The following is a 24,943-nucleotide window of genomic DNA, read 5'->3' on the forward strand; positions in this document are numbered from 1 at the left end:
TTTTTTAAAAATTACAAAACAGTGATACAAATAATGATAAAAACTATTTTGTTTTTCTCGACTTGGCATATCCGTAATGTATACGGTTAATGCTCCCTATCCTAGCCAGGAAACCTTTCGCTCTTCTATTGCGCAGACGGAAGACATTTAGAGGTGCACACCTCTATTGCCATTGGCTGTTATTTGTTTCCTTCAAAACCTTGGGCGGAAACGAGGATCAAAGTAAAAACATACTTTATAATTCGGCATATTTAACTAACACGCGTAAGATCATACACTTACATAGTCTGTAAGCGGAACATTTGTCTAAATATGGGTTCGGATGTTCATTTAACAGTAGTTCGCTAAGCCGAGCTGAGATTGATTAGCTGCTAACGTTAGCAAGCAGCTAGCTTTCAAAATGCTTTAAAAGTCGGTAGCTGAATTAATGTATTATTGAAAGATACGATTTAAAGTTCCGTACTAAAACAAAGCGATAACAACTCTAGACGCATGAAGCTGTACCTGTTTGTAGTTTGTAACATTTTGGTTTCCTCTTAATCGTTAAGTCATATAATTGTTTTTGCTGTATGTAATCAGCCTATTTATCATGGAGGCGGAAAACGAGTTTTTGCGTGATCAGGGTAAGAACAAACTCATTGCATCCTTTTTACGTTTCTCCATCTGTCATGTTTATTGTGTCTGTTGTTCTAATGATAATATTTCAAACACCGACCCTTTGTTTTGTAAAAATAGGCAATTTTCACTTGGGATAAACATGGATAAGTGTGTCTATAAGGATTCACAATCAATAAAGTGGTGTTGTTGTGTGTTAACGGAGAATCCTTTTTGATGAAAGGTGAAAACAGCTTCAAGAAACACAGTTACATCCATCTGCCTTGGTTTAACAGTCCGATATCAGAATAATTTAGTGTGTGTTCTTGAGTGTATGTCATTTTGTTCCTAGTGCACAGATTGAATTCTGCTCTTAGTCACTATCAGTCCAGGCATCACCCTCAGTCCACATCACCTCAGGTATGAAGACATCATCCTAAAGTGTTAATAACTGATATAGGTTTGATATTTTATATTCAGTAAAATGTATTTCTTTCTAGAAATTATTCGCAAGAGAAGCCATACATACATGAGAATTCTGATTACTGATCTCTGTTTACCAAAAGGCTTCAGAGCCCTCATGCATTGTGCTCCTATCAACTTGGTTAATGTATTGTATTGTTACATGTCTTCACTGTTTGCGTTGCCTAACTTATGTTTGATAGGCTGACGAAGCAGGACGGACGGCGTCTCCTGCACCCTGGATCTCAGATAGAGGGTCAGTTGGACTACAGCATCGAAGTTATATGGTACATGAATGAAGTGGGACATCATCATTTATCTGTGTTACAGAATAATGGCTCCCCTAATTGCAGAGTATGATCGGCATATGGATGAAATGAATGAACAGCTGCAGAGATACCAGGTGAAAAAATATTCAAACACTGATCAAATGTTCAAACGTATATGCTTGTAAATTATGTTGTAGTAAGTAATATATTATATTATATTTTTTATATTTAAAACGCACCACTAAAACTAATTAACAAGCAGTGTTCATGTGCTTATTTAAATGATAACAGGCACAGATGACAGACGTCAAAGTGAAGCTAGAGCGAGTTGTCAAGGAAAATGAAAGGTATAAAAAAATGTGGTGTAGCATCAACGTTGACCAAAGATTTTATCATGAAAGATGCAATTAAATTAAAATAAGTAAAATCACCTTTCATTATACGCTATTGATATCCACCATCTTTTTTTAGACTACATGCAGAGCTGAGAGACTCTGTGGAGAAGCAGCTTCATGCCCTACCTATGACTTCAGGAGTAGAGGGCAGCACACTGGAGGAAGATGCAGTGATCAAAAACCTCCAAGAGCAGCTGCAGCTATCTGAACAGGTGAGCAAATGACCACAGGAGATGTCTAAACAGATGAAGCCCACTCTTCCACATATATATGTGCATTTATATGTTGCTGTGTTTTAAATGATTGATGACAGAGAAGGTTTGAATAAACAAATGTTTCCATAATAATCTGAGGCACCTAGCATATGTTGCTACATCTGCAGAACATAGAAAAATGTTGGCAAAAAAGGTCTGAGCTTTACTTTAAGTGTGGGTACTAAAGAACTGACATCTCCCACTCTGAAATATTTGTTTTGGATGGAAGATGTAACAGAGCCCTGACTAAGATAGAGAGTAGTTGGAATGTGATGTAGCTGCATCATTCAAAGATTCATTGTGAGGCAGAGTTATATTAGAAGATCAATAAATTTCTGATCTCTGTGCATTCAGTACAGTGCTCAGGGAGAAAACTCTAACCTTTAAACAGTGCTATCTTCACTGTTTTACATGTGCTACATAAAACAAGACATAACAGGCATATTAAATATACCCTGTCCAAGAGGGTTTTCACACTATTATTCTAATGATGTATTTTTTTGGATTCAGCGGTCATTCACTCGCTTGCTAATTAAATAAATCATGAGTTGGCTGGGTTTGTTAATGTTTTTAGGAGCGGATGCAAGCCATGGAGCTGTGGCAGAAGACGGCTCAACAGTTGGACTGCATCCAGCAGGACTACCAGAAAACCATCTCTGATGGACAGGTCCACAATGCTCAGAGAAAGCAGCTCAAGGTTGTGTATTCCCAGACACAGAATGTTAGTAGTACATCAGCTATATACCACTAGATGGAGCCCTTATCTTTGAAAGTAATTAGAACCATCTGACCTCAGTTGTTCCTTGAAATAAGCGTGAGGTGATTAGTAGCAGTTAACTTTTGAATGCTCTTTTTTTTTCATCACAGGATCAGCTTGAGCAGTTCCATCAGCACATGTACAAACTCCAAGTGACCAATCAGAAACTGGAATCGGTAAGTGACGGTTCATAAAAAGTGTGTTAAATTACTGCTTCCCAATTAGCCGTGGGATCGAAATGCTGTGCACTTCTCTGAAAGGAATTGTGTTCTAATAATTGTTCTTTTATCCAAGTGAATCAGGTCTCTGAATCACTCTGGTAGGACTGTTGTTGTATAATGGTAGGACTGTTGTATAATGGACTCTCAGCTCACTCAGTAATCCTCTAAGCTTTTTCTGTACACTACCTTCTCTTACTTTAGCTTTTGTCTGTCCTACAGTCACAGATTAGCACTAGACTCTATTTAGAGAGACAGAGGTTTCAGCCTTACTTGGAGGCTAAGGTGTAAAGCCTCTTGTGGACATGTTTTTCACGTATAAACAAACAGTGCTGGTGCTTACTGTGACCACAGTTTCTTATGAGATAGTATAGTAACACTATACCTGTATTTCTCTAATGCATTTTTAATGAGAGGGCGAGCCTTGGGCTTTCCTCTCTCTGAGTGTTCATGCAAGCACCCCTTTACAGTCACTGCATCTGAGAACGACTGAGCAGTGAGTGACTGACAGAGGCTCCCCAGGGTTTCTTTTTAAAGGACATGGAATGGTTTAACTGAAAAGATTGGAGTTTGTGTTGACATTAGTTTAAAGCTGTGTGTTTGGAATCATGCCACACAAATGGCAGTCTTGTCTTTCATGCCACACACAGACTAACCAGCAGTTCCTGAAGGCGGTGACAGAGCAGAGCACAGAGATGCAGGAGCTACACTGCCAGCTCAGGTAACTAAATACTTCAGAAATACAAAGCAGCTGCTGCCAAAGGCCTTGCTCTGTGAATGTATAATGCCTGATGAATGCCATACTCGTATCACTTGTACACCACAAGTGACTGGGAGGATCTAAATTGTGCTTGACAGTTAAAGGAGCATTCTGCATTTAGCGAAGTAGCTTTTTCATCATATTCAGATATGAAGCTACAGCCAACAGGTGGTTAGCAGCTCCCGGGACTCTTGCAGTCACTGTCAGATTGGCAGGCAACCAGCAAGAACTCCAAGAAGTCATTGGTCTCAGCCAAGAATCAGGCTGGCACATAAGCTGCTTGTAATGCCACATATCACTTACACTCCTGTTTTTGTGTGGGTTATGCTGACCAAATACAACATGCTAATCATGAATTCGGAATGCGTCAAGTGTGACTTTTGTTTTGTCTTATAGTCAGACAAAGGCAGAACTTAGAACAGCCACAGAAAAGGTGGATGAGATGACCAGATTGTTGCAGAACTGCCAGGAAAAGATCCAGAGACGGGTGAGAACTACATTTTAAGTCTAATGTATAAACTGAATATTTAAAACATAAAAAGGTAAATAAATCAAAGAATTTTTTTTGGCTATTGAGCATTAACTTTAAATTACTCATGTAATGTAATTAGGAAGAAGAGGTGGCGAAAGTTAAGGGGCGAGAGGATGCAGCCGAGAGACGCCTCCAGCAGCTTCAGGCAGCCTTGAGCCAGCTAGAGAGCAGGTGAGCACACCGATGTAACGTGTAATCACTTCACAATATAGAATAGCAATAGCAGGATATCACTTATCAAGTAACAGTTCTTGTGATTACGTAAACAGTATTGATCTCAAACTTAAAGTTTTCCTCTCCTGTTCTCTTCCCCTTTTTCTGATTCCAGACTAAAAGCTGCATCTCAGGAGGCAGAGACATTTCACAGAGAACAGACTGTGTGGGAGAGAAAGGTGGGGGAACTGCAAGCACGTTGCAGCATGTTGGAAGAGGAGAAGTACGAGGCTCTGTCCAAAGTCAGAGAGAGTGTTCAAATGGCAGAGGAGGCCAAATTGCAGATGGACCAGGTGACTGCAGTAACTTTGTCTTTTATCATTTTCTTTTTCACTGACCAAGCTTCCTCTCAATCTGTTCAGCTGCACTGTCCCCTGACAAACACTTTAGCACTTTAGAACTTTGGCCACTGAGAAATGTAGCTGTGTGTGTCTTTACCGCCTCCCTTTAGGCCCTGTTGAGAGAGAAACAGAAGACAGAAGGGCTGGAGAAGGTAAAAGAGGGCATCAATCAGTTGGTCCAGGAGGCTACAGTCCGCACTAAGACACAGGTGCGGTTTCTATTTATGTTTTTTGATCTGTGTGTGAAAAAAATATGCTTCAAAGCTTCTGCTGAATATATGGCATCATTAGTTGATGATTACAGATATTAAGGATGACTTTTGCCTGTTTGCCAAAAAAATTAGCTAATAGCATAGCTGAAACTTACAGAAACCGCTGACTTTTTGATTTATAATTAGTTTTGCATTGAAGCACAACTCCACCCGTTGCTCTGCCCTACTATTTTGAAGCAGCACGTAAAGCAGGCATTAACAAAGTATTGCTCTTTCGCCCTGTGTAACCTCAGCCAGAGACATGGTGATTAATGCTTTATTAAAGGAGCTTCTTCATCAAGCCCTTCAAACTGTTTAATCCCCTTAATGCAGCATAGTATGACTGAGGCCCTGCCTGTCATCTTAGTGTCTGGCTAGCCTTCAACAAGTGATATTTTAAAGAATAACTGTTGATTAATTCTCTTAATCACTGATCTTCCCATGCATTTGCTTTTTACCTTCCAGGTTGTTTTGTCATTGATTTGGAGGTTAAGTTTAAATATTGCAGCTAAAGAGAGGCAATTGTTTCAACTGGTAGTCGTACCCTCTTACCTGAGGGCGTAACTACCACTCAGACTATTAAGTATATCAGGCAGAATTTCATAATAAGACATATTAGGGTTATTCAGGTTACTGTTGAAATACTGTTTTTGTTTCAAGAGTCACTTTCTTTAGTAACCTTTTTTCAGGGACAACAGTGGCGCAGTGGTATAGCAGGGTTGTCTAGTAACTGGAAGGTTGGTGGTTCGATCCCAACTCCTCCCTAGTCATTGTTGTGTGTTCTTGGGCAAGACACTTCACCCTAGCCTGTGGTGCTTGCTAGTCATTGTATGACACTGCTTGTGCAGCAGCCGTAACGAATTTCCCTCTGGGATTAATACAGTATCTAAAATAAAAAAAAAAAAAAAATATGCACCCCATAGTAGAGGCCAAAACAAAAGCAAACAAATACCGGTAAGTAGCTAATAAGGATAAATAGCTATTATCATTTCTTACACACATTACACAAGCATTGTACTAAATTATATACATTTATTTTAGCATAGCACTTACACTTTATCTTTAACAGGTGGAAAATGTGCGCAAACAGTGCAATATTCAAATCCAACATATGGCAGAGGAGTTGTCTGCACTGCAGCTGGTAAGAATTTGCCTTGTTCAAAGGACAAGTTTCTTTTAAAAACCTTTTCCCCCCTACCTCTGAGGATTGTGTCTCTAACTAAACCTTTCTCTGAACTCTTTGTGTCCTTTCTTTCCACTTCTCTGTAGGAATGTGCAGATAAAGAGTCACAGATTGAAAGGTCCCTGCGAGAGAGAAAAGCTGTAGAGGAGGAACTGGAGAAGGTGTCTGTGAAAATATCTGATACTAAACTAGAAAAAAGCTGTGCTCCCTGCAGTTCTGATAATGTTTAACTATGGTTTTATGAATGAGCTCTGGCAGTGCTGCTGATCATTTGAATAATGTCTGTGGTGTTTTTGTGGTAGGTGTACAAGGAGGGTAGGGCTGTGCCAGAGTTCAGGAGGATTGATGCTCTTCATCAGAGGTGTCTGGAAGCAGAGCGGTTGAGGACGGACATGAGCCTCACTCTGCAAAAAACTCAGAACAAGCTGAAAAAGATGGAGATGAGGTAAGTGTAACTTAGCTTTGTACTGTATGTTTTCTATTTATTTATTAAGTTATAAGTCTTAAATACAGAAAGTTACCCCCATCTTTACTCTTCCTCCTTATTCATATGTCCACTTGCAGCTACAGTGAGGAGCTGTCACGTTGCCAGGAAGAGGTGCAGCGGCTGCAGGGTTCTCTGGCTGCATCCCGGGATGACTGCGTCGGTGTCAGCGAGGAGCGGCTTCAGCTGCAACAGGAGAATTTGCAGCTTCGCAGGGAGATGGATGAACTCCGCAAGGCCTCCGTGCTGGTCCAAAAAAAGGCCAAGCAACAGGCAAGGGCATGCTAGGAGATCAGTCAACCAGTAAAATAATTTGAGATATGAAATTATTAGTTATCCATAACATTTTATTTTTAAAAATCTAAGAAAGCTAAACTACATAAAATAGAAACAGATGCATGGAATTTGTCTAAAAGAACTACCAATACAAAAGACTGACTTATATCAAGAGAACATTTGGTTTTTACTCGGGAATGATGAAATGGAAGAAATGCTGCAGGGTGTTAGGTCAAACTGTACAAGCTATGCAGTGTTGGTCCATTGGATAAAAGGGGAAAAAGACAGTGAAGGAACCATTCCCCAGGTGACTAGAGGATGGATAGGTTGTTAATAATGTGTTATTTTAAACAAAGAATGGTTACAATTTAAGCAGCTAAGCTCTTGTAAATTCTGTATTATGTCTGTTAAGATAGAAACAGTTGTGTGCACAGAGGTCATACATGTAGAAAGTGGCAGAAATCTTATTCACTGATTATTTTTTATTCATTGAGATTTAAATGATCACTTTTACAGACTGTGTTGTCTTCCTCAAGGTTTCACAGATGGAGCAGGAGTACAGTCTGAAGGAGCAGGGCCTCGACGCACGGGTGAGGGAGCTGGAGGACAGCAGCAGGAGCTCTAACGCTGATCTGACGCGTCTCCTTACAGCACAACAGAAGAGCACTCAGCGGTGGAAGGAAGAGGCCAGAAACCTGGTTCAAGTCTTCGAGACTAAAATCACAAGCCTCAAGTAAGAACTTGTTAGTATTGCTAGCATTAAAAAGAAAGCACAAGATGTGAGATGTGCTTTTAAACACATATTGAAAAGAAATGATTGCTGACAGCATCTTTGCGTGAGTTTGGATTAAAGCAGCATGTGTTTCTATTGTGATAAATATTGGTACTAAAACCCCTGAAAACGTGAGTCGCGCTGAATCTAAAAATATGTGTATTATGAGTTAACTGAGTTATGAGTCACACATAGCTTGACTCATAATCATCATACTTTAATTGCTTCCATGAGCTGTGCATTGCTGCTGCAGCTATCGACAAGGCTGATAAATGGGCCAAATCACAATGACTTAACTTAAAGGTTTCAGTAAATCCACATGCACCTGTTTCACCTTAGACAGCTCTCTTTGCTTGTCCATCCCTCTGCCTGTCCTTAAAAAAAAGCAAGTAGAATGAGCCATGCAAAATAAAGTTTATAATGAAAACCAATCTTATGTGAGCTACTGATTTCTAAAATTAAAGTAGAAATGTTTAAATACAGCACTCTGCAGTACACATTAAATCAGATGATCCAGATACCTCACTGCCTAAGGACTACATTGTATCAGTTTATCACCAACGCAGGAACAAAGACCAAGGCAACAGAAGAGGTGGAGCACCAAACATTTTGATAACAGCGAAACAAAAACATTGACTTACCACTTGAAGTTGTTTAGCCCTCAGCGACAGCCGTACTACACTGAGATGTACTGAAAACACCGAAGCGCTAAAGTTTTATAGCTATAGATATAGTTTTTGTTGCCTCTTATTTTTTTTAATGTGTGTTCCAGGGCAGAGCTGAATCGGCAGAAGCAGCGTTCACATGAGCTAGAGATGCAGCTTGAGACTGACCACAGCACCATTGTGGAGGTTTGTTAACAGATGTGTTTTTAGAATAATGTAACTGATCAGTCTTCAGTAATTGCACATGTTTTTTCCCCCACATAGAAGATCACTGTGAGTATAAAATTATCTACGTGATGGGAGGAAATGTTTTACAGGAAACTGGGTTATTTAGCATCATGAATGTTAAATGTGTGTTCAGTGGATTCTAAGAATTCAGGAAAGCTGTCCTCATGGAGACAAAGACAATATATGAGATTAGTTTGTCTCATATATTGCATTTGTTTAAAGAATGGTCATATACATTTTAGAAGTACAGTTGGCAAGAATTACATTTTTTGTGCACAGTCGTGTGGTAGATAAAATTATTGTTTTTTTTCAGAAGTACCTATGGTAGTAGGTAGCAATATTTGCACCACAGGATTTGGTAACACAGAGCCTTTTTCTTTCTCTGTGTTAGTAATAATATGTGTGTGTGTGTGTGCAGTATGAGAGACAGGTAGCAGAATATCAAGAGAAGACAAATCGTCTGCAGAGACGACTGACCCAAGCTGAACAGAGGGCGGCTACTGCTGCACAGCAGGTAGTGATAACTTGTGTATGTGGCCTGTGTTAAGACCCCATGACAGTGTGACTGTGCTGAAGTGTGTGTTTGTTTTACAGCTGACCGTTTTGACATCACAGAGAAGAAAAACATCCATGGATAATAGAGAAGCTTTATGAAGATTGAACAACATTGTGCAATAACAAATGTATGTATTTGTGTCTTCAGTTAAGTTGCTATTTCAAGATTTTGGCCAAAGGCAAAAGCTCCACATGTTCCAGTTTTGTACACTGATGTTTTCTTGATCAGTGTATCTGAACTGTTGGGACGGCGGGTTAATGTAAAATATCATGACTACAGAATAAAATGTACAGTTTTTTTGTTTTGTTTGTTTAATTGTGTTTATTTATAGTGTAATAAAATGCTATTCTTTGTGTCTAAAGATTTGTTGACTGTGTTGCTGTTTTTTTCCAAGGAGAAAATGAAACGCTAAACCAGAAACTTAGTGTTTGGCAGCGTTGCATGCCGGGAGAGCATGTTGTTGCTAGGAAACCGTAAACCTCTGTTAGCAACGTAGTCTATCTGTTTGCGGGTCTATCTAACTATCCCGGTATTATTTTTAAGTTATATTTCAGACGGTTTGGGACTGACTTTTTTGAACGGTAAACATATTTTAACATTGTGTAATGTTTATGCTCATTCAAGGCAGCAGTGTTAAAAGATTGCAAACATGTTTCGTTGTCTACGTCACGGTACATTAATGCTAATTAGCTAAGTTATGTATGTCATTGGTTTTGTATTTTTATTGTATTCGGAATGACACCGGTGTCGCTGACAACAACACAGTATTATATAATATAATATATATTAATATTCTTTGTTTAATCTGTAAATGTGAAGGTAGACACGCTGCACTGCTTTCCCCTCTCTCTATGCTCCCACAGCCATGGCCTCAGAATATGACCGGGGCTTTCTGCCCAGCATCTCTGGCCACAGCAGGAACAGGGAATCCAGAGGTAACCACAGCTAATATAATAATGTTTAAATGCAATAGTTTGTAAAGTTTAGAGGAAGTCTAGCGAGGTCATTTTTAACGAACAAGTACGGAATGGTCACACCTGGTCAATTAAACAGCTAATTATGGATTACTTTGACTCCACTCCTGTTCTGTTCTGAACAGAAACAACCGGAGAAATGTAAAAACTGCTAAAAATGTCACTGAACTGTTTCTGATTTTGATTTCTGATTATGATCTGTTTCTGTTATGCCAACTGCACTGTAGTACTTATTCTTTTTATAGAACTGCAAACCCCAGCCAATAGGGACATTCAGTTGCAGTAACTGGAGTTCATTCATGCATTTTAACACTACATAAATACTATGATTGAGACATGGATCAAAGACACTAATAGACCTCTGCTTTAAGTAAAAGGAAATAAAACAGTTCATTGAAGTAAATAACGAAACCCATACTATTCCAGAGCTGCTGCACAGCCTTCCTGTTCAACCAAGGCCTCCAGCACATATTAAAGACCCACAGGTAAGTAAATTGTAATTGTAAACAATTTAATGCACCAATTTAACACATCTCATGCTATTATTTACATTTGCATACCTTTTTAGTAATTAAGGTATAGCCTACTGTACTGATATAAGTGTGTTGCTTATGTCCTTTGGTTCCACTTAATGTAGGCTATACTGGCGAGACGTATAGCACGACCCAGTCTCCAACGCGTAAAAGCCCGTGAGAAGATGTATTTTCCTGGCTGGGACAAAGAACAAAAAGAGCAGCCACGCAAGCGCCGTGAACAATTAGCTGTCAGCCTACCTCCTCTACAAAGACAGGTAGGATATGAGAATGGATGCCTTCCACTCAAAAATGTGTTTTGGTCTTTGCTACATCTTTTTATTGGTTTACATTTATGTGCAGAATGGTGTATGTTAAGAGTTTTTTTCTCCTGAAAGAGGAAAGTTTCTTTGTGCTCTTTTAAAGTCTGGTCTACTGCAAAGTAAAAAATGTCTTGCATCTAAGGGTTAAATTGTGAACATTTTGAGAGCTTAATGAAAAGGGAGAATGCTGTAACTACACCCCACCCCCAAAACAAACAAACATCTGCATCTGCATCTTTGAACATGCCTGGAGGGGATTTAACGTTCAATGCACAATAAACAAGTATCACAATTAAATTGTTATTTGAATTTGAATAAAAATTACACTAAAACTCATGATTACTGTGAGAATGTTACCAATTTCTGAGGCTACCTCATATGCTTCTTAACAACGGTCATGTTGTTAAGAGAAAAGTTTCTTAATGCTTCCACTTATTGTTTAAAGGAGAATAATTATCCTTTCTCTTGTCTCTCCCCAGCGCTTCTCTCTTCTGTTATCCCAGAATATAGTGTCACCCGCTGCTTGCTCCACACAGCTTACAGATGTTGCACAGCAGCTCCCCTCCAGTGAGGACGAATGCTACCGGAAGCTGGTTTGCATCCCCTTCTTTGCCCGCTTCAGACTCCTTAAGCCATTCTACATCTGGCGTTCAAAAGTTAAAGCCAAGAAGTTTTATTTAGCCAGGGCATCTATAGAAGAGAATGTATTCATTGTCAGTCCGGTGGGTTTGTTTATAAATTTCAAATACTCTACAATATATATATATATGTACCCCCTGACAGAAGCAGTCTTTGAGGGTTAATGTGTGCATCTTTATGTATGTGTTATATAACAGTGGCTAGGTCCTGCACTGCAGGATATCAGTGGGTTGTGTTACCAAATCAGTGACACCAGCCTGTGTCACATTGAGAAGAAGCACACTTACACACTGCAGGAGTTCCGTGACGTCCAGCTCAGGAATATGCAAGAGGTACAATTATACATTTATTCATAAATTGCTCAGAAGTTTTCTATTTTTTTTGTACTTGCCAGAATCCTCAAAATATTATTTTGCTTCTTATGTTGTTGTCAGGTGCTAAGTGACCTGAAGAAGTTTCAGGACTTGGTAGGAGAAACAACTTTTTGTGCCTGCAAAAACTACTTGGAACCTCTGTTCAACTTGGATGAGAGTACGTACTTGCTAACTACGTATATGACTACACTTGAATGAAAATATGCACAGTTTGATAATACTGTTCTTTTCACAGTAAATTTACTGATCAACAAGAGTCGTTTTTATACCCGAGTCATCAGGTGAGTAATTTTTTTTTCACCAATATTAGTGTTCCTTTTATTCTTATTTTATAGACAGAATGGCTAAATTCCTACTACCTAAATACAGTCAATAGACCTATGTCTTTCACTAAACAGGCACATCTATCAGATTAACCTATTCTCTGTTTTCTATCTTCCCAGCTACGTTCGTCGTGTTGACTACATGGTTGTGAGAACCTTGCACAGCTTGGTGGTGAATGCAGTGGATAAAGTACTCACTGTCCTCCTGGAACACCTACGTGAAACCCCCAGCCATGCTGTCATTCAAAGCTGGAGCCTGGAGGCTGCTGCTGACCAGGCTGAAACAGAGATGGACAAAAAGGTGGGACAATGTTTTAGTTTTGTAACAACAATAACATTGTATTTATAATTTACCATTAGAAGTTGTGTGTGTGTTTTTTTTAGTCTGCTGAGTCAGGAGCTCCTCTGGGTCATCCATTGTTCATGTCAGAGTTGACACTGGACACCTACAAACCCTCTCAAGGAGACTTTCAGGTTTGTTTTGTAAAATGTTCAAAACTATGACAAAGTCATAGTTAAGTCATTTCTTTACTCATAAAAAACTGCAACTATACTTTTCAGGAGACCATGGAAAAGATCATCTTGAAGTTTGAGGAGACAGTGCTGTCAGTGAACACACTTGCACGAGATCCTGAAATTGATTCAATGACAGAGTATAGAAACCCTAACCTGGTAAATACTCTTTACTTCCACATGACAGCAGTTATATGTATACATGCATATTTGCGGAAACTTTCTTGTTACATTTTGACATTTTTTGTGAACTTATAGAATGTTCAAAGAAGATATGAAAAAGGCCCTAATTTGTCCCTCATGTGTGAGACTGATATCCACCTCCAAAGTGTAGTGCAAAACATCAAGGTTGGTTTATATGTTACATGTTTTCTATGTTTTGTTGTTGTGCTCTGTATGTTTGACATGTTTTTTTTTTCCTCTTTAGGAATCACTTAACGTTGCATTTGATGCAGCCAGAGTGTACTTGCAGACGTTTGAGTCTTTTCGAATATTTTATAAGGAATGTGAGAGTCTGGATGTGGGTGCTATGCAGCAACAGGAACATGGTATCATACTTCAACACAAACAAATATTTTTGACACTTAAAAACAACACATAATAAGTAAGGACCCAAAACATAAATCCTTTGACCAGAGAGTTCTCAACTTTTCTGTCTTTATGTGGCACTGTTTTCCAATGAAGAAATTTCAACTTATTAGATTTTACTTTAAATCTAACGAAGGTTAGATTACCTTATTTGTAACACTTCTGCACAGCATTGTTTTTATGAATTGTTTACCAGCTTGCAGTAAAATTAGCTTCTTTTTTTTCTTGCCTTTTTTGACTATTAAGTGAACTGAACATGCCCATATCTTGGTCAAATCATGCAAACTGACTGTGTTGTTCGTTTGTTTAGGCTGATGATGGTTAACTTTGTCTCACAGATTTGGCCTATTTTGAAAAAGCGCTGGAGTTATACCACAGTAAGCATAAGGAGGCGCTAGCCATCCAACAGAAGAGACATCTTGGCTTACTGCTTGTGGACAAAACACAGCTCAAAGGGAAGCTTGTGTCTTCTCCTCTCCGTCGTCTGGAGGTCAGAAGTAGCTTTTGTTTGTAAATTTTGCATAAACATGAGTGCAGGGAGCTACTTCTTGCTGTAATTAAACCTCAATAAAAAATTGTGATTGAGGGAATAAACATGTATAAACATGTTTTGAATGAACACTTTAGATATAATGTCCTTTCTTTCGGTCTCCTTTGTTTCTATCTCCTTCAGGATGTCAGTGAGATGCTTGCACAGCTGGCTAAGAGAAAGCTAGATCCCTTGATTGCTGAGGCCACGGAAGCTCAGTTTAAACTGAAATCCAGTCCCTCTACTACAGCCGAGTTGGCTGACTACGTCATCTTCCTGGATACGATACGGGAGAGGGTAAGAAGTACATTTTTAATAGTCACATTGTATGTTTTTGTAATAAATAAACTTTCGTACAGTGTGAAGTAATGAAGCTATCGTCTACTTTCACTTATTTTCCCTTTTATTGAGTTCCAAATACTCTTAATGTTGCTATCCCTATTTTCTCCAATCCACTAGATTAAAGTGCTAGAGGCGAAGCAGGATACAGTGTGTAAATTATTCAACCTCATTGACCAGTACTCAGTTCCAACACCACACGAGGATCTTGTGAATTTTGCCACCTTGCAGCAGAGCATGAACTCATTGCACACTGCCATTGACAAAGCAGCTACAGAACGGTCCACCAGCATGAACACGTTTTCCAGCTCTCTGGAAAAAGATATAAACAAACTGCTGCAAGATGTCCAGTTAATCATGCTTAAGGTACACAAAGAAGTTGTATCTGTCTCTCTATCTAATAATAAACATCCTGTATTTGGTTTGCTTACAACACAAATATTACGAACTTTGAGCATGGTACTGGTTTTATTTGACTGTCTTGTACTTTGATGTGTAGACTCCACAAATCGTGGACAACAATGCAGATTCCTCCCAAGTACGTCCATTGCTAGAGGAGATCCAGATTTCCATTGATGAGCTGCAGGCCCGGGCATCCACCTACAACTCCTACGAAAAGAAATTAAAGGTGTTTTAGTTCTTGACACACTCATAAAAAAATATGATCACATAACCATGCTCTAGGTTCTTGTCATCATATCATTTTATGCTGTGTTGTATCAGTCAACATGCAAACCATTTGAACCCAAAATACAGTCGTTATCACTCTGCCCTCTGGTTATGAAGGTGGAGGTGACCAGGTTTGGTGCTTTGGATGACCTAAACGCCCAGTTCAAGCTGAAACGGCTGCTTTGGGACTCTATGGAGGAGTGGGACTCTTTACAGGATGGATGGTTGCAGGTGAGACTTAAGTGCATTCTACATGTAAGCCTGAACATAACTGCAGTATAATGAACAGAACCACTGTATGTCGACAGCTCTTACCTTATTCTAAACTCATCCCCAGAGCACCCTTGAGCAACTTGACCTGGAGCACTTTAGCACACAACTCAACAAATACAGCAAGTACGTCAACCAGCTGGAAAAGGGTCTGCCACAAACCAATTTACTGCTGGGTCTGAAGGGCAAGGTGGAAGTCATGAAGCAGAGGGTGCGTAGGATAGACTGATGTGCAATTTGTGTGGTGTGTAGCATAAGGGTATTACCACAATTCTGAAATAGCGCTGGATTAAGGTATGGACTGAAATATCGTCACTATTGCTTTGTGGCTAAATCATACCCATGTGTATTTATTCAGCTCCCTGTGATCACTGATCTACGCAACCCATGTATAAAACCTGACCACTGGAAGACCCTGGAATCTATTTTGCAGACCTCACTGAATGTGGGTGAACTTACTCTGGCTGGTTTGGAGGAGCTCAACGTCTTCTCATTTGGCCCAGAAATACAGGAGGTAAAATTGATGTAAAGGTGTTAACAAAGATTCTCAGTCACCTCGGTCATTTTCATGACCAAGCAGCTTCATCAGCTCATCAGAACTCTCTTCTCTCACTCTCTCTGACTCTTGAATTAATATAGGTGGGTTTTATTGTTCTGCTCATACTGGTGAAAATTACCAGCTTTAAGCTATTATAGCCAGTAACTGGTTATTGTCTGCTTGCCAGCTCTTTCGGCCTGTGTCTTCTTCGTCTAACTCATTTGTGACTTTTCAGATCTCAGGCCAGGCTTCAGGAGAGGCATCTGTGGAAACCGTCATTGCAAAGGTGTGTGGACTACAAAGAGTTTACATCCTCAGGATAAACTGTAGAAGTGCAGTCCATATTAATGCCTGTTTAGTGTGACTTATCCTATGCTCTGCTTTGCACCCACATATTCTGATGTGGGTCTAAATTCTTCTGACATTTAAAACACTTACAAGAAAGATTTTTACTGGTATTTCTTAAAGTAGGGTCCCTAATTTTCATATCTGACACGCACCACACACCAACTGCTGGGGGTGTATTGGCATGTGGTAGCACTTTTGGATGTAGAGAAAAACATTACTTGTTATGGTAGAGCCTGGTGTGATTTATACCCAAGTAAAAATGAATAGTTCAGCTCTTTGTGTTTTCTTATCAACAGAAAGACTATATATCTCTGGTAAATAAGAATCCACAGCAAGAAGACATGTTCAGTTCAACTTTTCTTTAGGAGAGCAGTTTGGTGAAAGTATTTATCTTAGACAGAACCAAGTCAACTATTTTATCCTGCTTTTACTGTTAATTTATTGTGGCTGTAGTGCCATGCTTCACTGCACTGCCTGACTTTATTATTATTATAAATTTAAAGTATGTCTATTCACTCATAACCACTCTGGATTCAGAATTCAATGTTCAGTTTTTGGAGACAGAAGATATTTATTTCAAACCTTCCATTAATCTCATGCTGTTTAACATCTCTTAATGCAGGTGGAGGATGCATGGAGGACCACAGAGTTCACCGTGCTGTCTCATGGGGACTCCAACCAAGTTTTTATCTTAGGAAGCACAGATGAGATCCAGGTGCTAACATGCAGCTTTCACACACACTCTTTTGTAAAAAAAAGTAATGTTTCAAGTGTTAAGCCGTGTCTTTCTGTGTTTTTTTACTATAAAGGTTCAGCTCGATGACAGCATCATTAATGTGGGTACAGTAGCGTCTTCGCGTTACGTAGCTGCTATAAAGCCCAGAGTGGAAAAATTGCTGAGACAGCTGACCCTCTTTAATCAAACACTGGTAAGGGGTTAAAAATAGAATTGCACAGAGTGATATTTAAATGGCTTGAAGCGATTATTCTCCAGATAGTAAAGCCTCATTTGGTTCACTGAATACAGATTATTTTCCTTACATTGGATTTGTCTTTATAATATATGTATATATACATATATATATGCATATATGTATATATGTATCTATAATATATATATGTCTTTTTAATGCAATTTCCCCATTGTGGGACTAATAAAGGTTTCTTAATCTTTAAATGTTACACGGCAGCTCTCTCTAGTGGCCACAAATATGAATTCAAAGTACAAAAATATGCTTTGTCAGTGTTCACTGAGTTCACTATTTCAGTTCATGGCAGTTCTGCATATACGTTATTCTTATACTATTTTTTTCCTCCTGACCGTACTGTCTTGCGTTTACTGTTGTTTCCAGGATGAGTGGCTTACATGCCAAAGGAACTGGTTATACCTTGAGAATATCTTCGTGGCCCCAGACATTAAGAGACAGCTGCCGGCTGAATCCAAGATGTTTCTTAATGTGGACAAATCTTGGAAAGAGATCATGAAAAAGGTCCATAAGATGCCCAATGCACTTAAAGCTGCCACTCAGCCTGGTAGGTGACCTACAATATACAAGGAAAGCAGAAAAATTGAGGCTTTGTCACATTGCATAACTCTGCCTTTTTAAATTCCATACAGATCTTTTGGAAACTTTTCAGCACCATAACTCTCTTTTGGATGAGATACAGAAGTGTCTGGAAGCTTACCTGGAGTCCAAGAGGGTCATTTTCCCAAGGTACTGAACATTTTATGAATTATTTTTGTATGTGCACAAAGTGTATTCAGTGCATTGATATTCATCCTTTTCCCTAACTTGCAGATTTTACTTCCTCTCCAATGATGAGCTGCTAAAGATACTGGCTCAGACACGAAACCCTCAGGCGGTGCAGTCCCACCTCAGGAAGTGTTTTGATGCCATTGCACGACTAGAGTTTGCTTTGCTGTCTAAAGAATCTTCTGATGCTGCAGGCCTGGTGACTGCTGGAAACCAAGAGACCATATACAGCAAAGATATCCTGAGTATGGTGTCCCCTGAGGGAGAGAAGGTTAGATTTGAGTCACCACAGCATTTGTGGTCTTTATTCTCCGTGACTGTTGTATTCCCCCTGTAATTCTTTTGCTCCAGTCCTTGCTTAAAGGGACTGCCCTAGTACTGTGTACTTGGAAATTTGAGCAATTTATATAAAGCACCACTTTTTCCACACTTAGCAGTGCTAAAGATGTGGATATGCAAAATGTAGATTGTTTTATTGATAGGTTATCAACAAATTATGCATTGGTTTAGAATTTGTTGGTGACTCACAAACATAAGAAAATAAGCTGCTAGCAACTGATCACTGGCTGTCATTCTGAGATCACCAGTTGTTTTTGTATTTAGCCCAGTCTTTTTTGTGTAAATTATATCATAGCAGTCACTGTGTTTTTAGGTGCAGTAGTGTTATTGCTAACTGATCATACATTTCTCTGTAATTAGGTGTGTTTGACTAAGGGTCTGAAAGCACAAGGCAATGTGGAAGATTGGCTATGTAAGGTGGAGGAGGCCATGTTTTCCTCTCTGCGTCACCTCAGCAAGGAGGCCATTGAAGACTACCAGGTGAAATCAAGGGAGGACTGGGTGGTGGCTGGACATCCATCACAGGTATATACATATATAAACATGTTTTTCAATAGAAACAGAAGCAGAAAGGTTAATTGTTGTGTTACTTTTTTGGCAATTATGTAAAGACACAATTTCATATTGTGTGCACTAGGTTGTGCTGACTATCTCTCAGATGATGTGGTGCAGGGACGTGGATGACTGCCTGGTGGGAGACCATGACCACTTTGCTGCCTTGCAGGAATTTGAACTCACAAACATTAATGTAAACTCTTCTTTAAATTATTTTACTGCTTTGTCTGGTTTTAACTTTATAAAACAAAGTTTTTCTTTTAATTCCAGAGGTTGAATGCCCTTGCAGCATTAGTACGAGGACATCTCCCTGCTTTGCATCGGAATATCATTACTGCCCTAATTACCATTGACGTTCATAACAGAGACATCGTCACAGATCTTGTCCGGCAAAGGGTACAGTGCAACACTGTCAAGCAGCTTATATAGTAAATGGTGATTTTTTTTAATGTGATGTTTGTTTTTCAGGTTGACACCCAGAGCAACTTTGAGTGGCAGAGGCAGCTACGTTATTACTGGGATATGGAACTGGATAACTGCGTAGCCAACATGGCTCTGTCCAAATATGTTTATGGATATGAATATCTGGGAGCCTGTCCTAGGCTGGTTATCACACCACTCACGGTAACACAGAATATAATATTAAATTTATGCTTGCACACAGACTTGCAGGCTAATCAGTAGTAATTCAGAAGTAATTGAAAAGACACAGCGATCTATACTAACAAAATCACTCAAAGTCATTGTCTCAGTTTACAGACATACATGCCAGAGAACAACAAAAATGTGTAACTATCCAAGTATGTTTTACTCAGCTACAGCTTCAAACCCTAATTTAACATTTGAGATGAGTTACATGCTGTTAAAGTCAATGATACATGTGCGTTACATGTGTGTAGAATCTGAATCTGAAACTGAATGTGCTTCCACTATGGCAGACAGACAGACCAATGTTCTATAGGGAAAGTATAAACATTAGCCTATAGAATGTATGCAAAGATGGTTGTGTAATTGTGTAATCTATTGTGTTTTTCAGTTTTGTAGACACATGCATTAACCTCCCTCTTTGGTTCTGCCTTGGTGTGCAGGACCGTTGCTACCTGTGTCTGATGGGAGCTCTCCAGCTGGACTTAGGAGGAGCTCCAGCTGGGCCAGCAGGGACAGGAAAGACTGAAACCACCAAGGATTTGGCAAAGGCTCTGGGCATCCAGTGTGTGGTCTTCAACTGCTCTGACGGACTTGACTACAAAGTCAGGAGAATTTATAAACTTTTAACCCATTATATTAGAATACATGTTCTGTCTTTTGTTTGCTTGTTTTTCACTTTGCACACAGTAACCCTTTTTCATATGGATCTCTCTCTCTTTCTCACTTAAATCTTATTTAGTACCCTGGAATTATTTATTTAGATTTGTTTTTTAGATAGTTATTTAGATAGTTATTTAGATTGGACCTTCGCTCTTGAAACACTTGTTGCATTCAGTTTTAAAGTTAAACAGTGCTTTGTCTTGCAGTGCAAGCAGGTTGGAGTCAGTACCGCACATGCTGACAAGAGAGGTGGAAAGCCATTTTCTCTCTGTCTGAGGCAGTTGGTTATTTTTTTCAGATTTAGCTCCTCTTTGGCATACCAGCTCTGTCTGTAATATTTGGCCATTTTGTATGATACAAATTATTAATTTGCAAAAATAGAGAAAATACCTAACACCTAACACAACACATGCATTAGGATGTATTCTAAAAATGATTCTATGATACACTGCCTTCCTGCTACAAACAGTAGAGCATGATCTTCTTACCTTATTAAAAAATAATATATTCTTACATTTCTCTCTCACAGATGATGGGACGCTTCTTCAGTGGGCTTGCTCAGTCAGGAGCTTGGTGTTGTTTTGACGAATTTAACCGAATCAACATCGAGGTGTTGTCCGTCATTGCTCAGCAGCTTATAACCATACGAAACGCTAAAGCTGCCAGGGTATGCATTCACATACAAAAAGACACACCACCATAAAGGAACTGTTTAGCATTTTCTATTATTGTAGAGGTCTAAGCAACTCTCAGTGAAGAACCTTTACAGATACCGTTGATTTCCTTGTGATTATAGCCCTCTGTAATTACATATAATTACGTCACTCTAGTATACACAAACAAGATCATCTCTCTCCTATGCAGCTATCAAGGTTTCAGTTTGAAGGCCGGGAGATCAAGCTGGTTATGACATGTGCTGCATTCATCACCATGAACCCAGGCTATGCTGGAAGAACAGAGCTACCTGACAACCTTAAAGCTCTATTTAGACCGATAGCCATGATGGTGCCAAATTATGCTCTTATTGCAGAGGTGTGTATAGATATTTATCTACATAATAAATCCTTGTTTTCTTCTTTGTCTTGGATTTAAAAGCATCTGTGTCTCTGTATGGCTCTGTCCAGGTGATTTTGTACTCAGAAGGATTTGAGTCCAGTAGGACCCTAGCTAGGAAGATGACCCAGATGTACAAGCTGTGCTCGGAGCAGCTGTCCCAGCAGGACCACTATGACTTTGGCATGCGAGCTGTCAAGTCTGTTCTAGTCATGGCGGGGTAAGACCATGATGCACATGTGCACTAATGACACACATGTGCATTCAGACAAACATTTACCTTTTCAGGAATGTCCCAAAGGGACCACACCAACACGTGCACCTTTTATATTTAGCATTAGTATATACTGTACTGTAACAGATTGTGAACGTTGAAAAGGACATTGTCTACTGATCAGACAATACTTTAGACCAGAACAGGAACAGTTAAACTACACTAGTGATGAGTCACACACAAGGGTAAGAGCTCTTGACTACTTCTTTGTCACTATGGCAAATAAAAGGGTATAAGCACTTGTTCACATCTGTATTTGAAGAACACTGTTGCACAGTGATATACACATCAAGGTTAACCAGAAATGTATGTAATCAAAGCATTTGTGTCCTTAGGTCACTAAAGAGAAACAACCCCCACCTCAGTGAGGATGTCGTTCTCATCAGAGCCCTGAGGGATTCAAACCTACCAAAGTTTCTCACTGATGATGCTGTGCTGTTTGTGTAAGCCTGTACAACATATCACAGACACACACAGTTGTCTCAGCTGTTTAATTACATGATTAATAATGTCTTTTAAGCTAAGTCTTACTAGTCAGAGGTGTAGTGCTTTTTGTGTTTTTCCATTTTTGTGACATGTCTTTGTGTATATGTGTTGCTGCAAATTACACTCATTCCTCTCCCAGGGGTATCCTATCAGATCTGTTCCCTGGTGTGTGTATCCCTGAGCATGACTATGGTGTGCTGCATTCCACCATCCTGGAGTCTCTGGTTAAGCGGAACCTTCAGCCGCTCTCGAGTATGACCAAGAAGGTATGACCAAGATCATAGGAAAACAAAGCAGGTCATGCACACAAGGCATGCTTTTTAATCCTTATCAGCTGGTTAACATATACTTTAGTACAACAAAGAATCATCAGTATGATCATGGTGTTTAAGGTTCATTTACCATATTATTTGTGTGACTATTCAATGTTTTTCAATGAGTGAAAAAGGCTCACGTTCAAAACAAGTCCACCTTCTCTCTTTTCCTGCTTTTTTTTCCTGCAGGTTATCCAACTTTATGAGACCATGCTGGTGCGGCATGGTGTCATGTTAGTGGGGCCAACTGGTGGAGGAAAGACCACTGTCTACACCATTCTTGCAGACACTCTGGAGACCCTCCACTGCTTAGGACACCAGGATACTAACCCCTTCTATCAGCCAGTCAAGACCTTTGTGCTCAACCCAAAATCTGTGTCAATGGGAGAGCTATATGGAGAGGTAATGCAGGACCGGAGTTATTACTATGTCTTTATGGACGTCTTTATTTCAACACAGATTTGTTTTTGATGCCACCCTCTCAGGTTAACACGTTAACACTGGAGTGGAATGATGGACTGATGGCACTGAGTGTCCGTGATGCAGTCAGCGACACCAGTGATGACCACAAGTGGGTGATTTGTGATGGGCCAGTAGACGCCTTGTGGATTGAGAACATGAACACTGTGCTGGATGACAACAAGATGCTCTGTTTGGCCAATGGCGAGCGTATCAAACTTACTCCATCTATACATATGGTGTTTGAGGTTAGAGCTAAAACATAGTAGATGTGAATGAATATAAAAACTTAGGGGTAATCATACCATTTTAAAACTCATTGATTGTGTTTTTTAGGTCCAAGACTTGGCTGTAGCATCTCCAGCCACTGTCAGCCGCTGTGGTATGGTTTACATTGATCCTGATGAACTCAAGTGGATGCCCTATGTGCAAACATGGATCAGTGGACTAGGAGACAAGGTAGTACATCCAATGCCTCTAAATAAAAGTTTTTTCCTCTTTATTTAAAAAGGCCATATATTGTTTACACATGAACATAGTAGTCGGTGTACAATATTGCTCATAATTTTATAGCAATATAGTATGTTGATATCTGTTGTTTTCAGGGTTCAGTGTTCCTTTTCCTGTCTCAGAGCAAAGTTCTTCATCTTTCCCCATATTTTATATGATAGTCGTGAGAACAACTATGCATACTGGTGTATGTGCACTTCTACATAATGTACTCTTCCAGTACAAGCAGTACAAGCAGTAGCACTTCAGCATCGGCATAAACTTTGATGACAGCACATCACATCAAAGTTTATAGCTTGCAACATTAGCCCTGAGCCTTTCGAGGTGACTAAACAGCACAGCAAGAGTGGGTCATCACTCCTATCAACTTTTAACTCTGTCTTATTGTGAATCTCTCTCTGTCTCCATATCTAACTCGCAGAGGCTCTTTGCTGACAGTTTGTTTATCTTTATCTGATTTATTTGTTGCTTTTGTGTGTCTCTGATTGTTGAATAACCTCTCCACTTTAGCTATTTCAATCGGGTTTTCAACAAACTGTTGTTTATTGGTTGGGATTCTTGCTTGTGTAGAAAAAAAAAATTAATGTTTAAGCTTCTTTGTAGAGTAGTCAGAATTAGAGTTTTTATTTAATTTTAAATGGAGAAACAGTTTCTGTTTCTTGTTTTGTCTTAGTTATAATTAGTGTATCTTTATTTTAATTATGTGACTCCTGTTTATAATACTTGTCTTCCTGCTAGTGGTATATGTACTGGTTTAAACCACAGTTCAAGATTTTAGAAAATACACTTATTTGTTTTTTGGATAAGATGAAAGCTATTGTGGTAAGGCTAGATTATGATATAGTATATATTATGCTAAAACTGCTAGTTTGGATTTATCTGTACCTCAGTGATGGCTAAAGATTTTACACAGGTCCTAGTGTAACGCCACCCTCCTGCCTACATTCATCTGTCAATCTCCCTACACTTTATGCTCTCTCCCTAGCTTCCAGACCTGGTGCGCACTTATCTGCTGGAGCTGTTTGAGGAGTATGTGGAAAAAGGTCTACAGTTTGTTGTGAAGCATTGCACCCAGGCTATTCGCCAAGTGGACATCAGTAAAGTCACCACTCTGTGCTCACTGCTGGAGGCACTGCTGCTGGGCAACGGAGGGCCAGACCTCAAAATGGTATGGTACATGAAACACAAGACTCAGCTCTTGTTTCTGTCAGCATTTGCACTGCTGGCATTTTTGCAAAGCATGTTTAGATGGCAAAAGCCTAAATTTACAAACGAATGAAGCCATTACTTACTTACTGACTACCCCATTTTTGTATGCTTTTGTCTTTGGGTGACAGGAATTCAAGAACCTGAAGAGTGTGCTTTGTCAGACATTCATATTTTGCTACCTGTGGGCAGTTGGTGGCAACCTGACCAGTTCTCACTGGGATGCTTTTGACACCTTTCTCAAAGGGCAGTTTGAAAACGGCGATGCTAAGGTATGTTCCAATACATAAAGATGGATTAGCTGCATGACACTTTCATTTTACACTGACAACATCCCAGAATCATAATTTACCAACCAGAATGAACCACATTTGTGTTTCATGCTGGTTGGTAAATTATCCCTTGTTTATATTGCTGAGAGTCATGTGCATTTCAACTGTATTTGCTGGTTGCAGCAGGTTACACTGTATATCAAAGTACTGGGTTTATCTAGCTGAAGCACAGCAAATCTTAAACAGGATTCTGGTATCCAAGCT

At 39.4% G+C, this 24,943-nt stretch overlaps 2 protein-coding genes across 3 annotated transcripts in view; both read left to right on the plus strand.

Annotated features, from left to right (window-relative positions):
* Positions 1 to 9,547, plus strand: part of LOC114434581 (sodium channel and clathrin linker 1-like) — an 11,393-nt gene extending 1,846 nt beyond the window's left edge. Inside the window, exons 1-22 of one of the 2 annotated variants that reach the window (XM_028403908.1) lie at positions 179 to 222; positions 580 to 623; positions 947 to 1,014; positions 1,260 to 1,312; positions 1,387 to 1,459; positions 1,617 to 1,672; positions 1,797 to 1,932; positions 2,549 to 2,671; positions 2,842 to 2,907; positions 3,600 to 3,670; positions 4,106 to 4,196; positions 4,321 to 4,412; positions 4,570 to 4,747; positions 4,906 to 5,004; positions 6,116 to 6,187; positions 6,316 to 6,390; positions 6,532 to 6,674; positions 6,794 to 6,986; positions 7,526 to 7,722; positions 8,534 to 8,612; positions 9,073 to 9,168; positions 9,249 to 9,545. In XM_028403908.1, coding sequence (XP_028259709.1) covers positions 590 to 623; positions 947 to 1,014; positions 1,260 to 1,312; positions 1,387 to 1,459; positions 1,617 to 1,672; positions 1,797 to 1,932; positions 2,549 to 2,671; positions 2,842 to 2,907; positions 3,600 to 3,670; positions 4,106 to 4,196; positions 4,321 to 4,412; positions 4,570 to 4,747; positions 4,906 to 5,004; positions 6,116 to 6,187; positions 6,316 to 6,390; positions 6,532 to 6,674; positions 6,794 to 6,986; positions 7,526 to 7,722; positions 8,534 to 8,612; positions 9,073 to 9,168; positions 9,249 to 9,308 — 2,055 coding nt within the window. In that variant the 5' untranslated portion in view covers positions 179 to 222; positions 580 to 589 and the 3' untranslated portion in view covers positions 9,309 to 9,545. Of the gene's footprint in view, positions 223 to 579; positions 624 to 946; positions 1,015 to 1,259; positions 1,313 to 1,386; positions 1,460 to 1,616; positions 1,673 to 1,796; positions 1,933 to 2,548; positions 2,672 to 2,841; positions 2,908 to 3,599; positions 3,671 to 4,105; positions 4,197 to 4,320; positions 4,413 to 4,569; positions 4,748 to 4,905; positions 5,005 to 6,115; positions 6,188 to 6,315; positions 6,391 to 6,531; positions 6,675 to 6,793; positions 6,987 to 7,525; positions 7,723 to 8,533; positions 8,613 to 9,072; positions 9,169 to 9,248 lie in introns of both variants that reach the window. The other variant, XM_028403902.1, reaches the window with a different exon arrangement.
* A 528-nt stretch (positions 9,548 to 10,075) lies between these two features.
* Positions 10,076 to 24,943, plus strand: part of dnah6 (dynein, axonemal, heavy chain 6) — a 37,072-nt gene continuing 22,204 nt past the window's right edge. Inside the window, exons 1-40 of the mRNA XM_028428854.1 lie at positions 10,076 to 10,145; positions 10,611 to 10,669; positions 10,822 to 10,974; positions 11,556 to 11,741; positions 11,856 to 11,990; positions 12,093 to 12,189; positions 12,268 to 12,313; positions 12,476 to 12,666; positions 12,756 to 12,829; positions 12,917 to 13,027; positions 13,127 to 13,216; positions 13,296 to 13,416; positions 13,795 to 13,946; positions 14,130 to 14,282; positions 14,445 to 14,702; positions 14,824 to 14,952; positions 15,111 to 15,224; positions 15,331 to 15,474; positions 15,622 to 15,777; positions 16,037 to 16,087; positions 16,772 to 16,864; positions 16,959 to 17,078; positions 17,502 to 17,682; positions 17,768 to 17,864; positions 17,949 to 18,174; positions 18,603 to 18,767; positions 18,880 to 18,990; positions 19,068 to 19,193; positions 19,266 to 19,421; positions 19,886 to 20,047; positions 20,635 to 20,772; positions 20,970 to 21,137; positions 21,230 to 21,378; positions 21,768 to 21,875; positions 22,058 to 22,184; positions 22,422 to 22,634; positions 22,718 to 22,939; positions 23,028 to 23,150; positions 24,187 to 24,369; positions 24,539 to 24,679. Of these exons, the coding sequence (XP_028284655.1) occupies positions 10,076 to 10,145; positions 10,611 to 10,669; positions 10,822 to 10,974; positions 11,556 to 11,741; positions 11,856 to 11,990; positions 12,093 to 12,189; positions 12,268 to 12,313; positions 12,476 to 12,666; positions 12,756 to 12,829; positions 12,917 to 13,027; positions 13,127 to 13,216; positions 13,296 to 13,416; positions 13,795 to 13,946; positions 14,130 to 14,282; positions 14,445 to 14,702; positions 14,824 to 14,952; positions 15,111 to 15,224; positions 15,331 to 15,474; positions 15,622 to 15,777; positions 16,037 to 16,087; positions 16,772 to 16,864; positions 16,959 to 17,078; positions 17,502 to 17,682; positions 17,768 to 17,864; positions 17,949 to 18,174; positions 18,603 to 18,767; positions 18,880 to 18,990; positions 19,068 to 19,193; positions 19,266 to 19,421; positions 19,886 to 20,047; positions 20,635 to 20,772; positions 20,970 to 21,137; positions 21,230 to 21,378; positions 21,768 to 21,875; positions 22,058 to 22,184; positions 22,422 to 22,634; positions 22,718 to 22,939; positions 23,028 to 23,150; positions 24,187 to 24,369; positions 24,539 to 24,679 (5,499 nt within the window). The remainder of the gene's footprint in view (positions 10,146 to 10,610; positions 10,670 to 10,821; positions 10,975 to 11,555; positions 11,742 to 11,855; positions 11,991 to 12,092; positions 12,190 to 12,267; positions 12,314 to 12,475; positions 12,667 to 12,755; positions 12,830 to 12,916; positions 13,028 to 13,126; positions 13,217 to 13,295; positions 13,417 to 13,794; positions 13,947 to 14,129; positions 14,283 to 14,444; positions 14,703 to 14,823; positions 14,953 to 15,110; positions 15,225 to 15,330; positions 15,475 to 15,621; positions 15,778 to 16,036; positions 16,088 to 16,771; positions 16,865 to 16,958; positions 17,079 to 17,501; positions 17,683 to 17,767; positions 17,865 to 17,948; positions 18,175 to 18,602; positions 18,768 to 18,879; positions 18,991 to 19,067; positions 19,194 to 19,265; positions 19,422 to 19,885; positions 20,048 to 20,634; positions 20,773 to 20,969; positions 21,138 to 21,229; positions 21,379 to 21,767; positions 21,876 to 22,057; positions 22,185 to 22,421; positions 22,635 to 22,717; positions 22,940 to 23,027; positions 23,151 to 24,186; positions 24,370 to 24,538; positions 24,680 to 24,943) is intronic.

The sequence above is a fragment of the Parambassis ranga genome, chromosome 1 (assembly GCF_900634625.1).
Source record: "Parambassis ranga chromosome 1, fParRan2.1, whole genome shotgun sequence".
Classification (NCBI taxonomy): domain Eukaryota; kingdom Metazoa; phylum Chordata; class Actinopteri; family Ambassidae; genus Parambassis; species Parambassis ranga.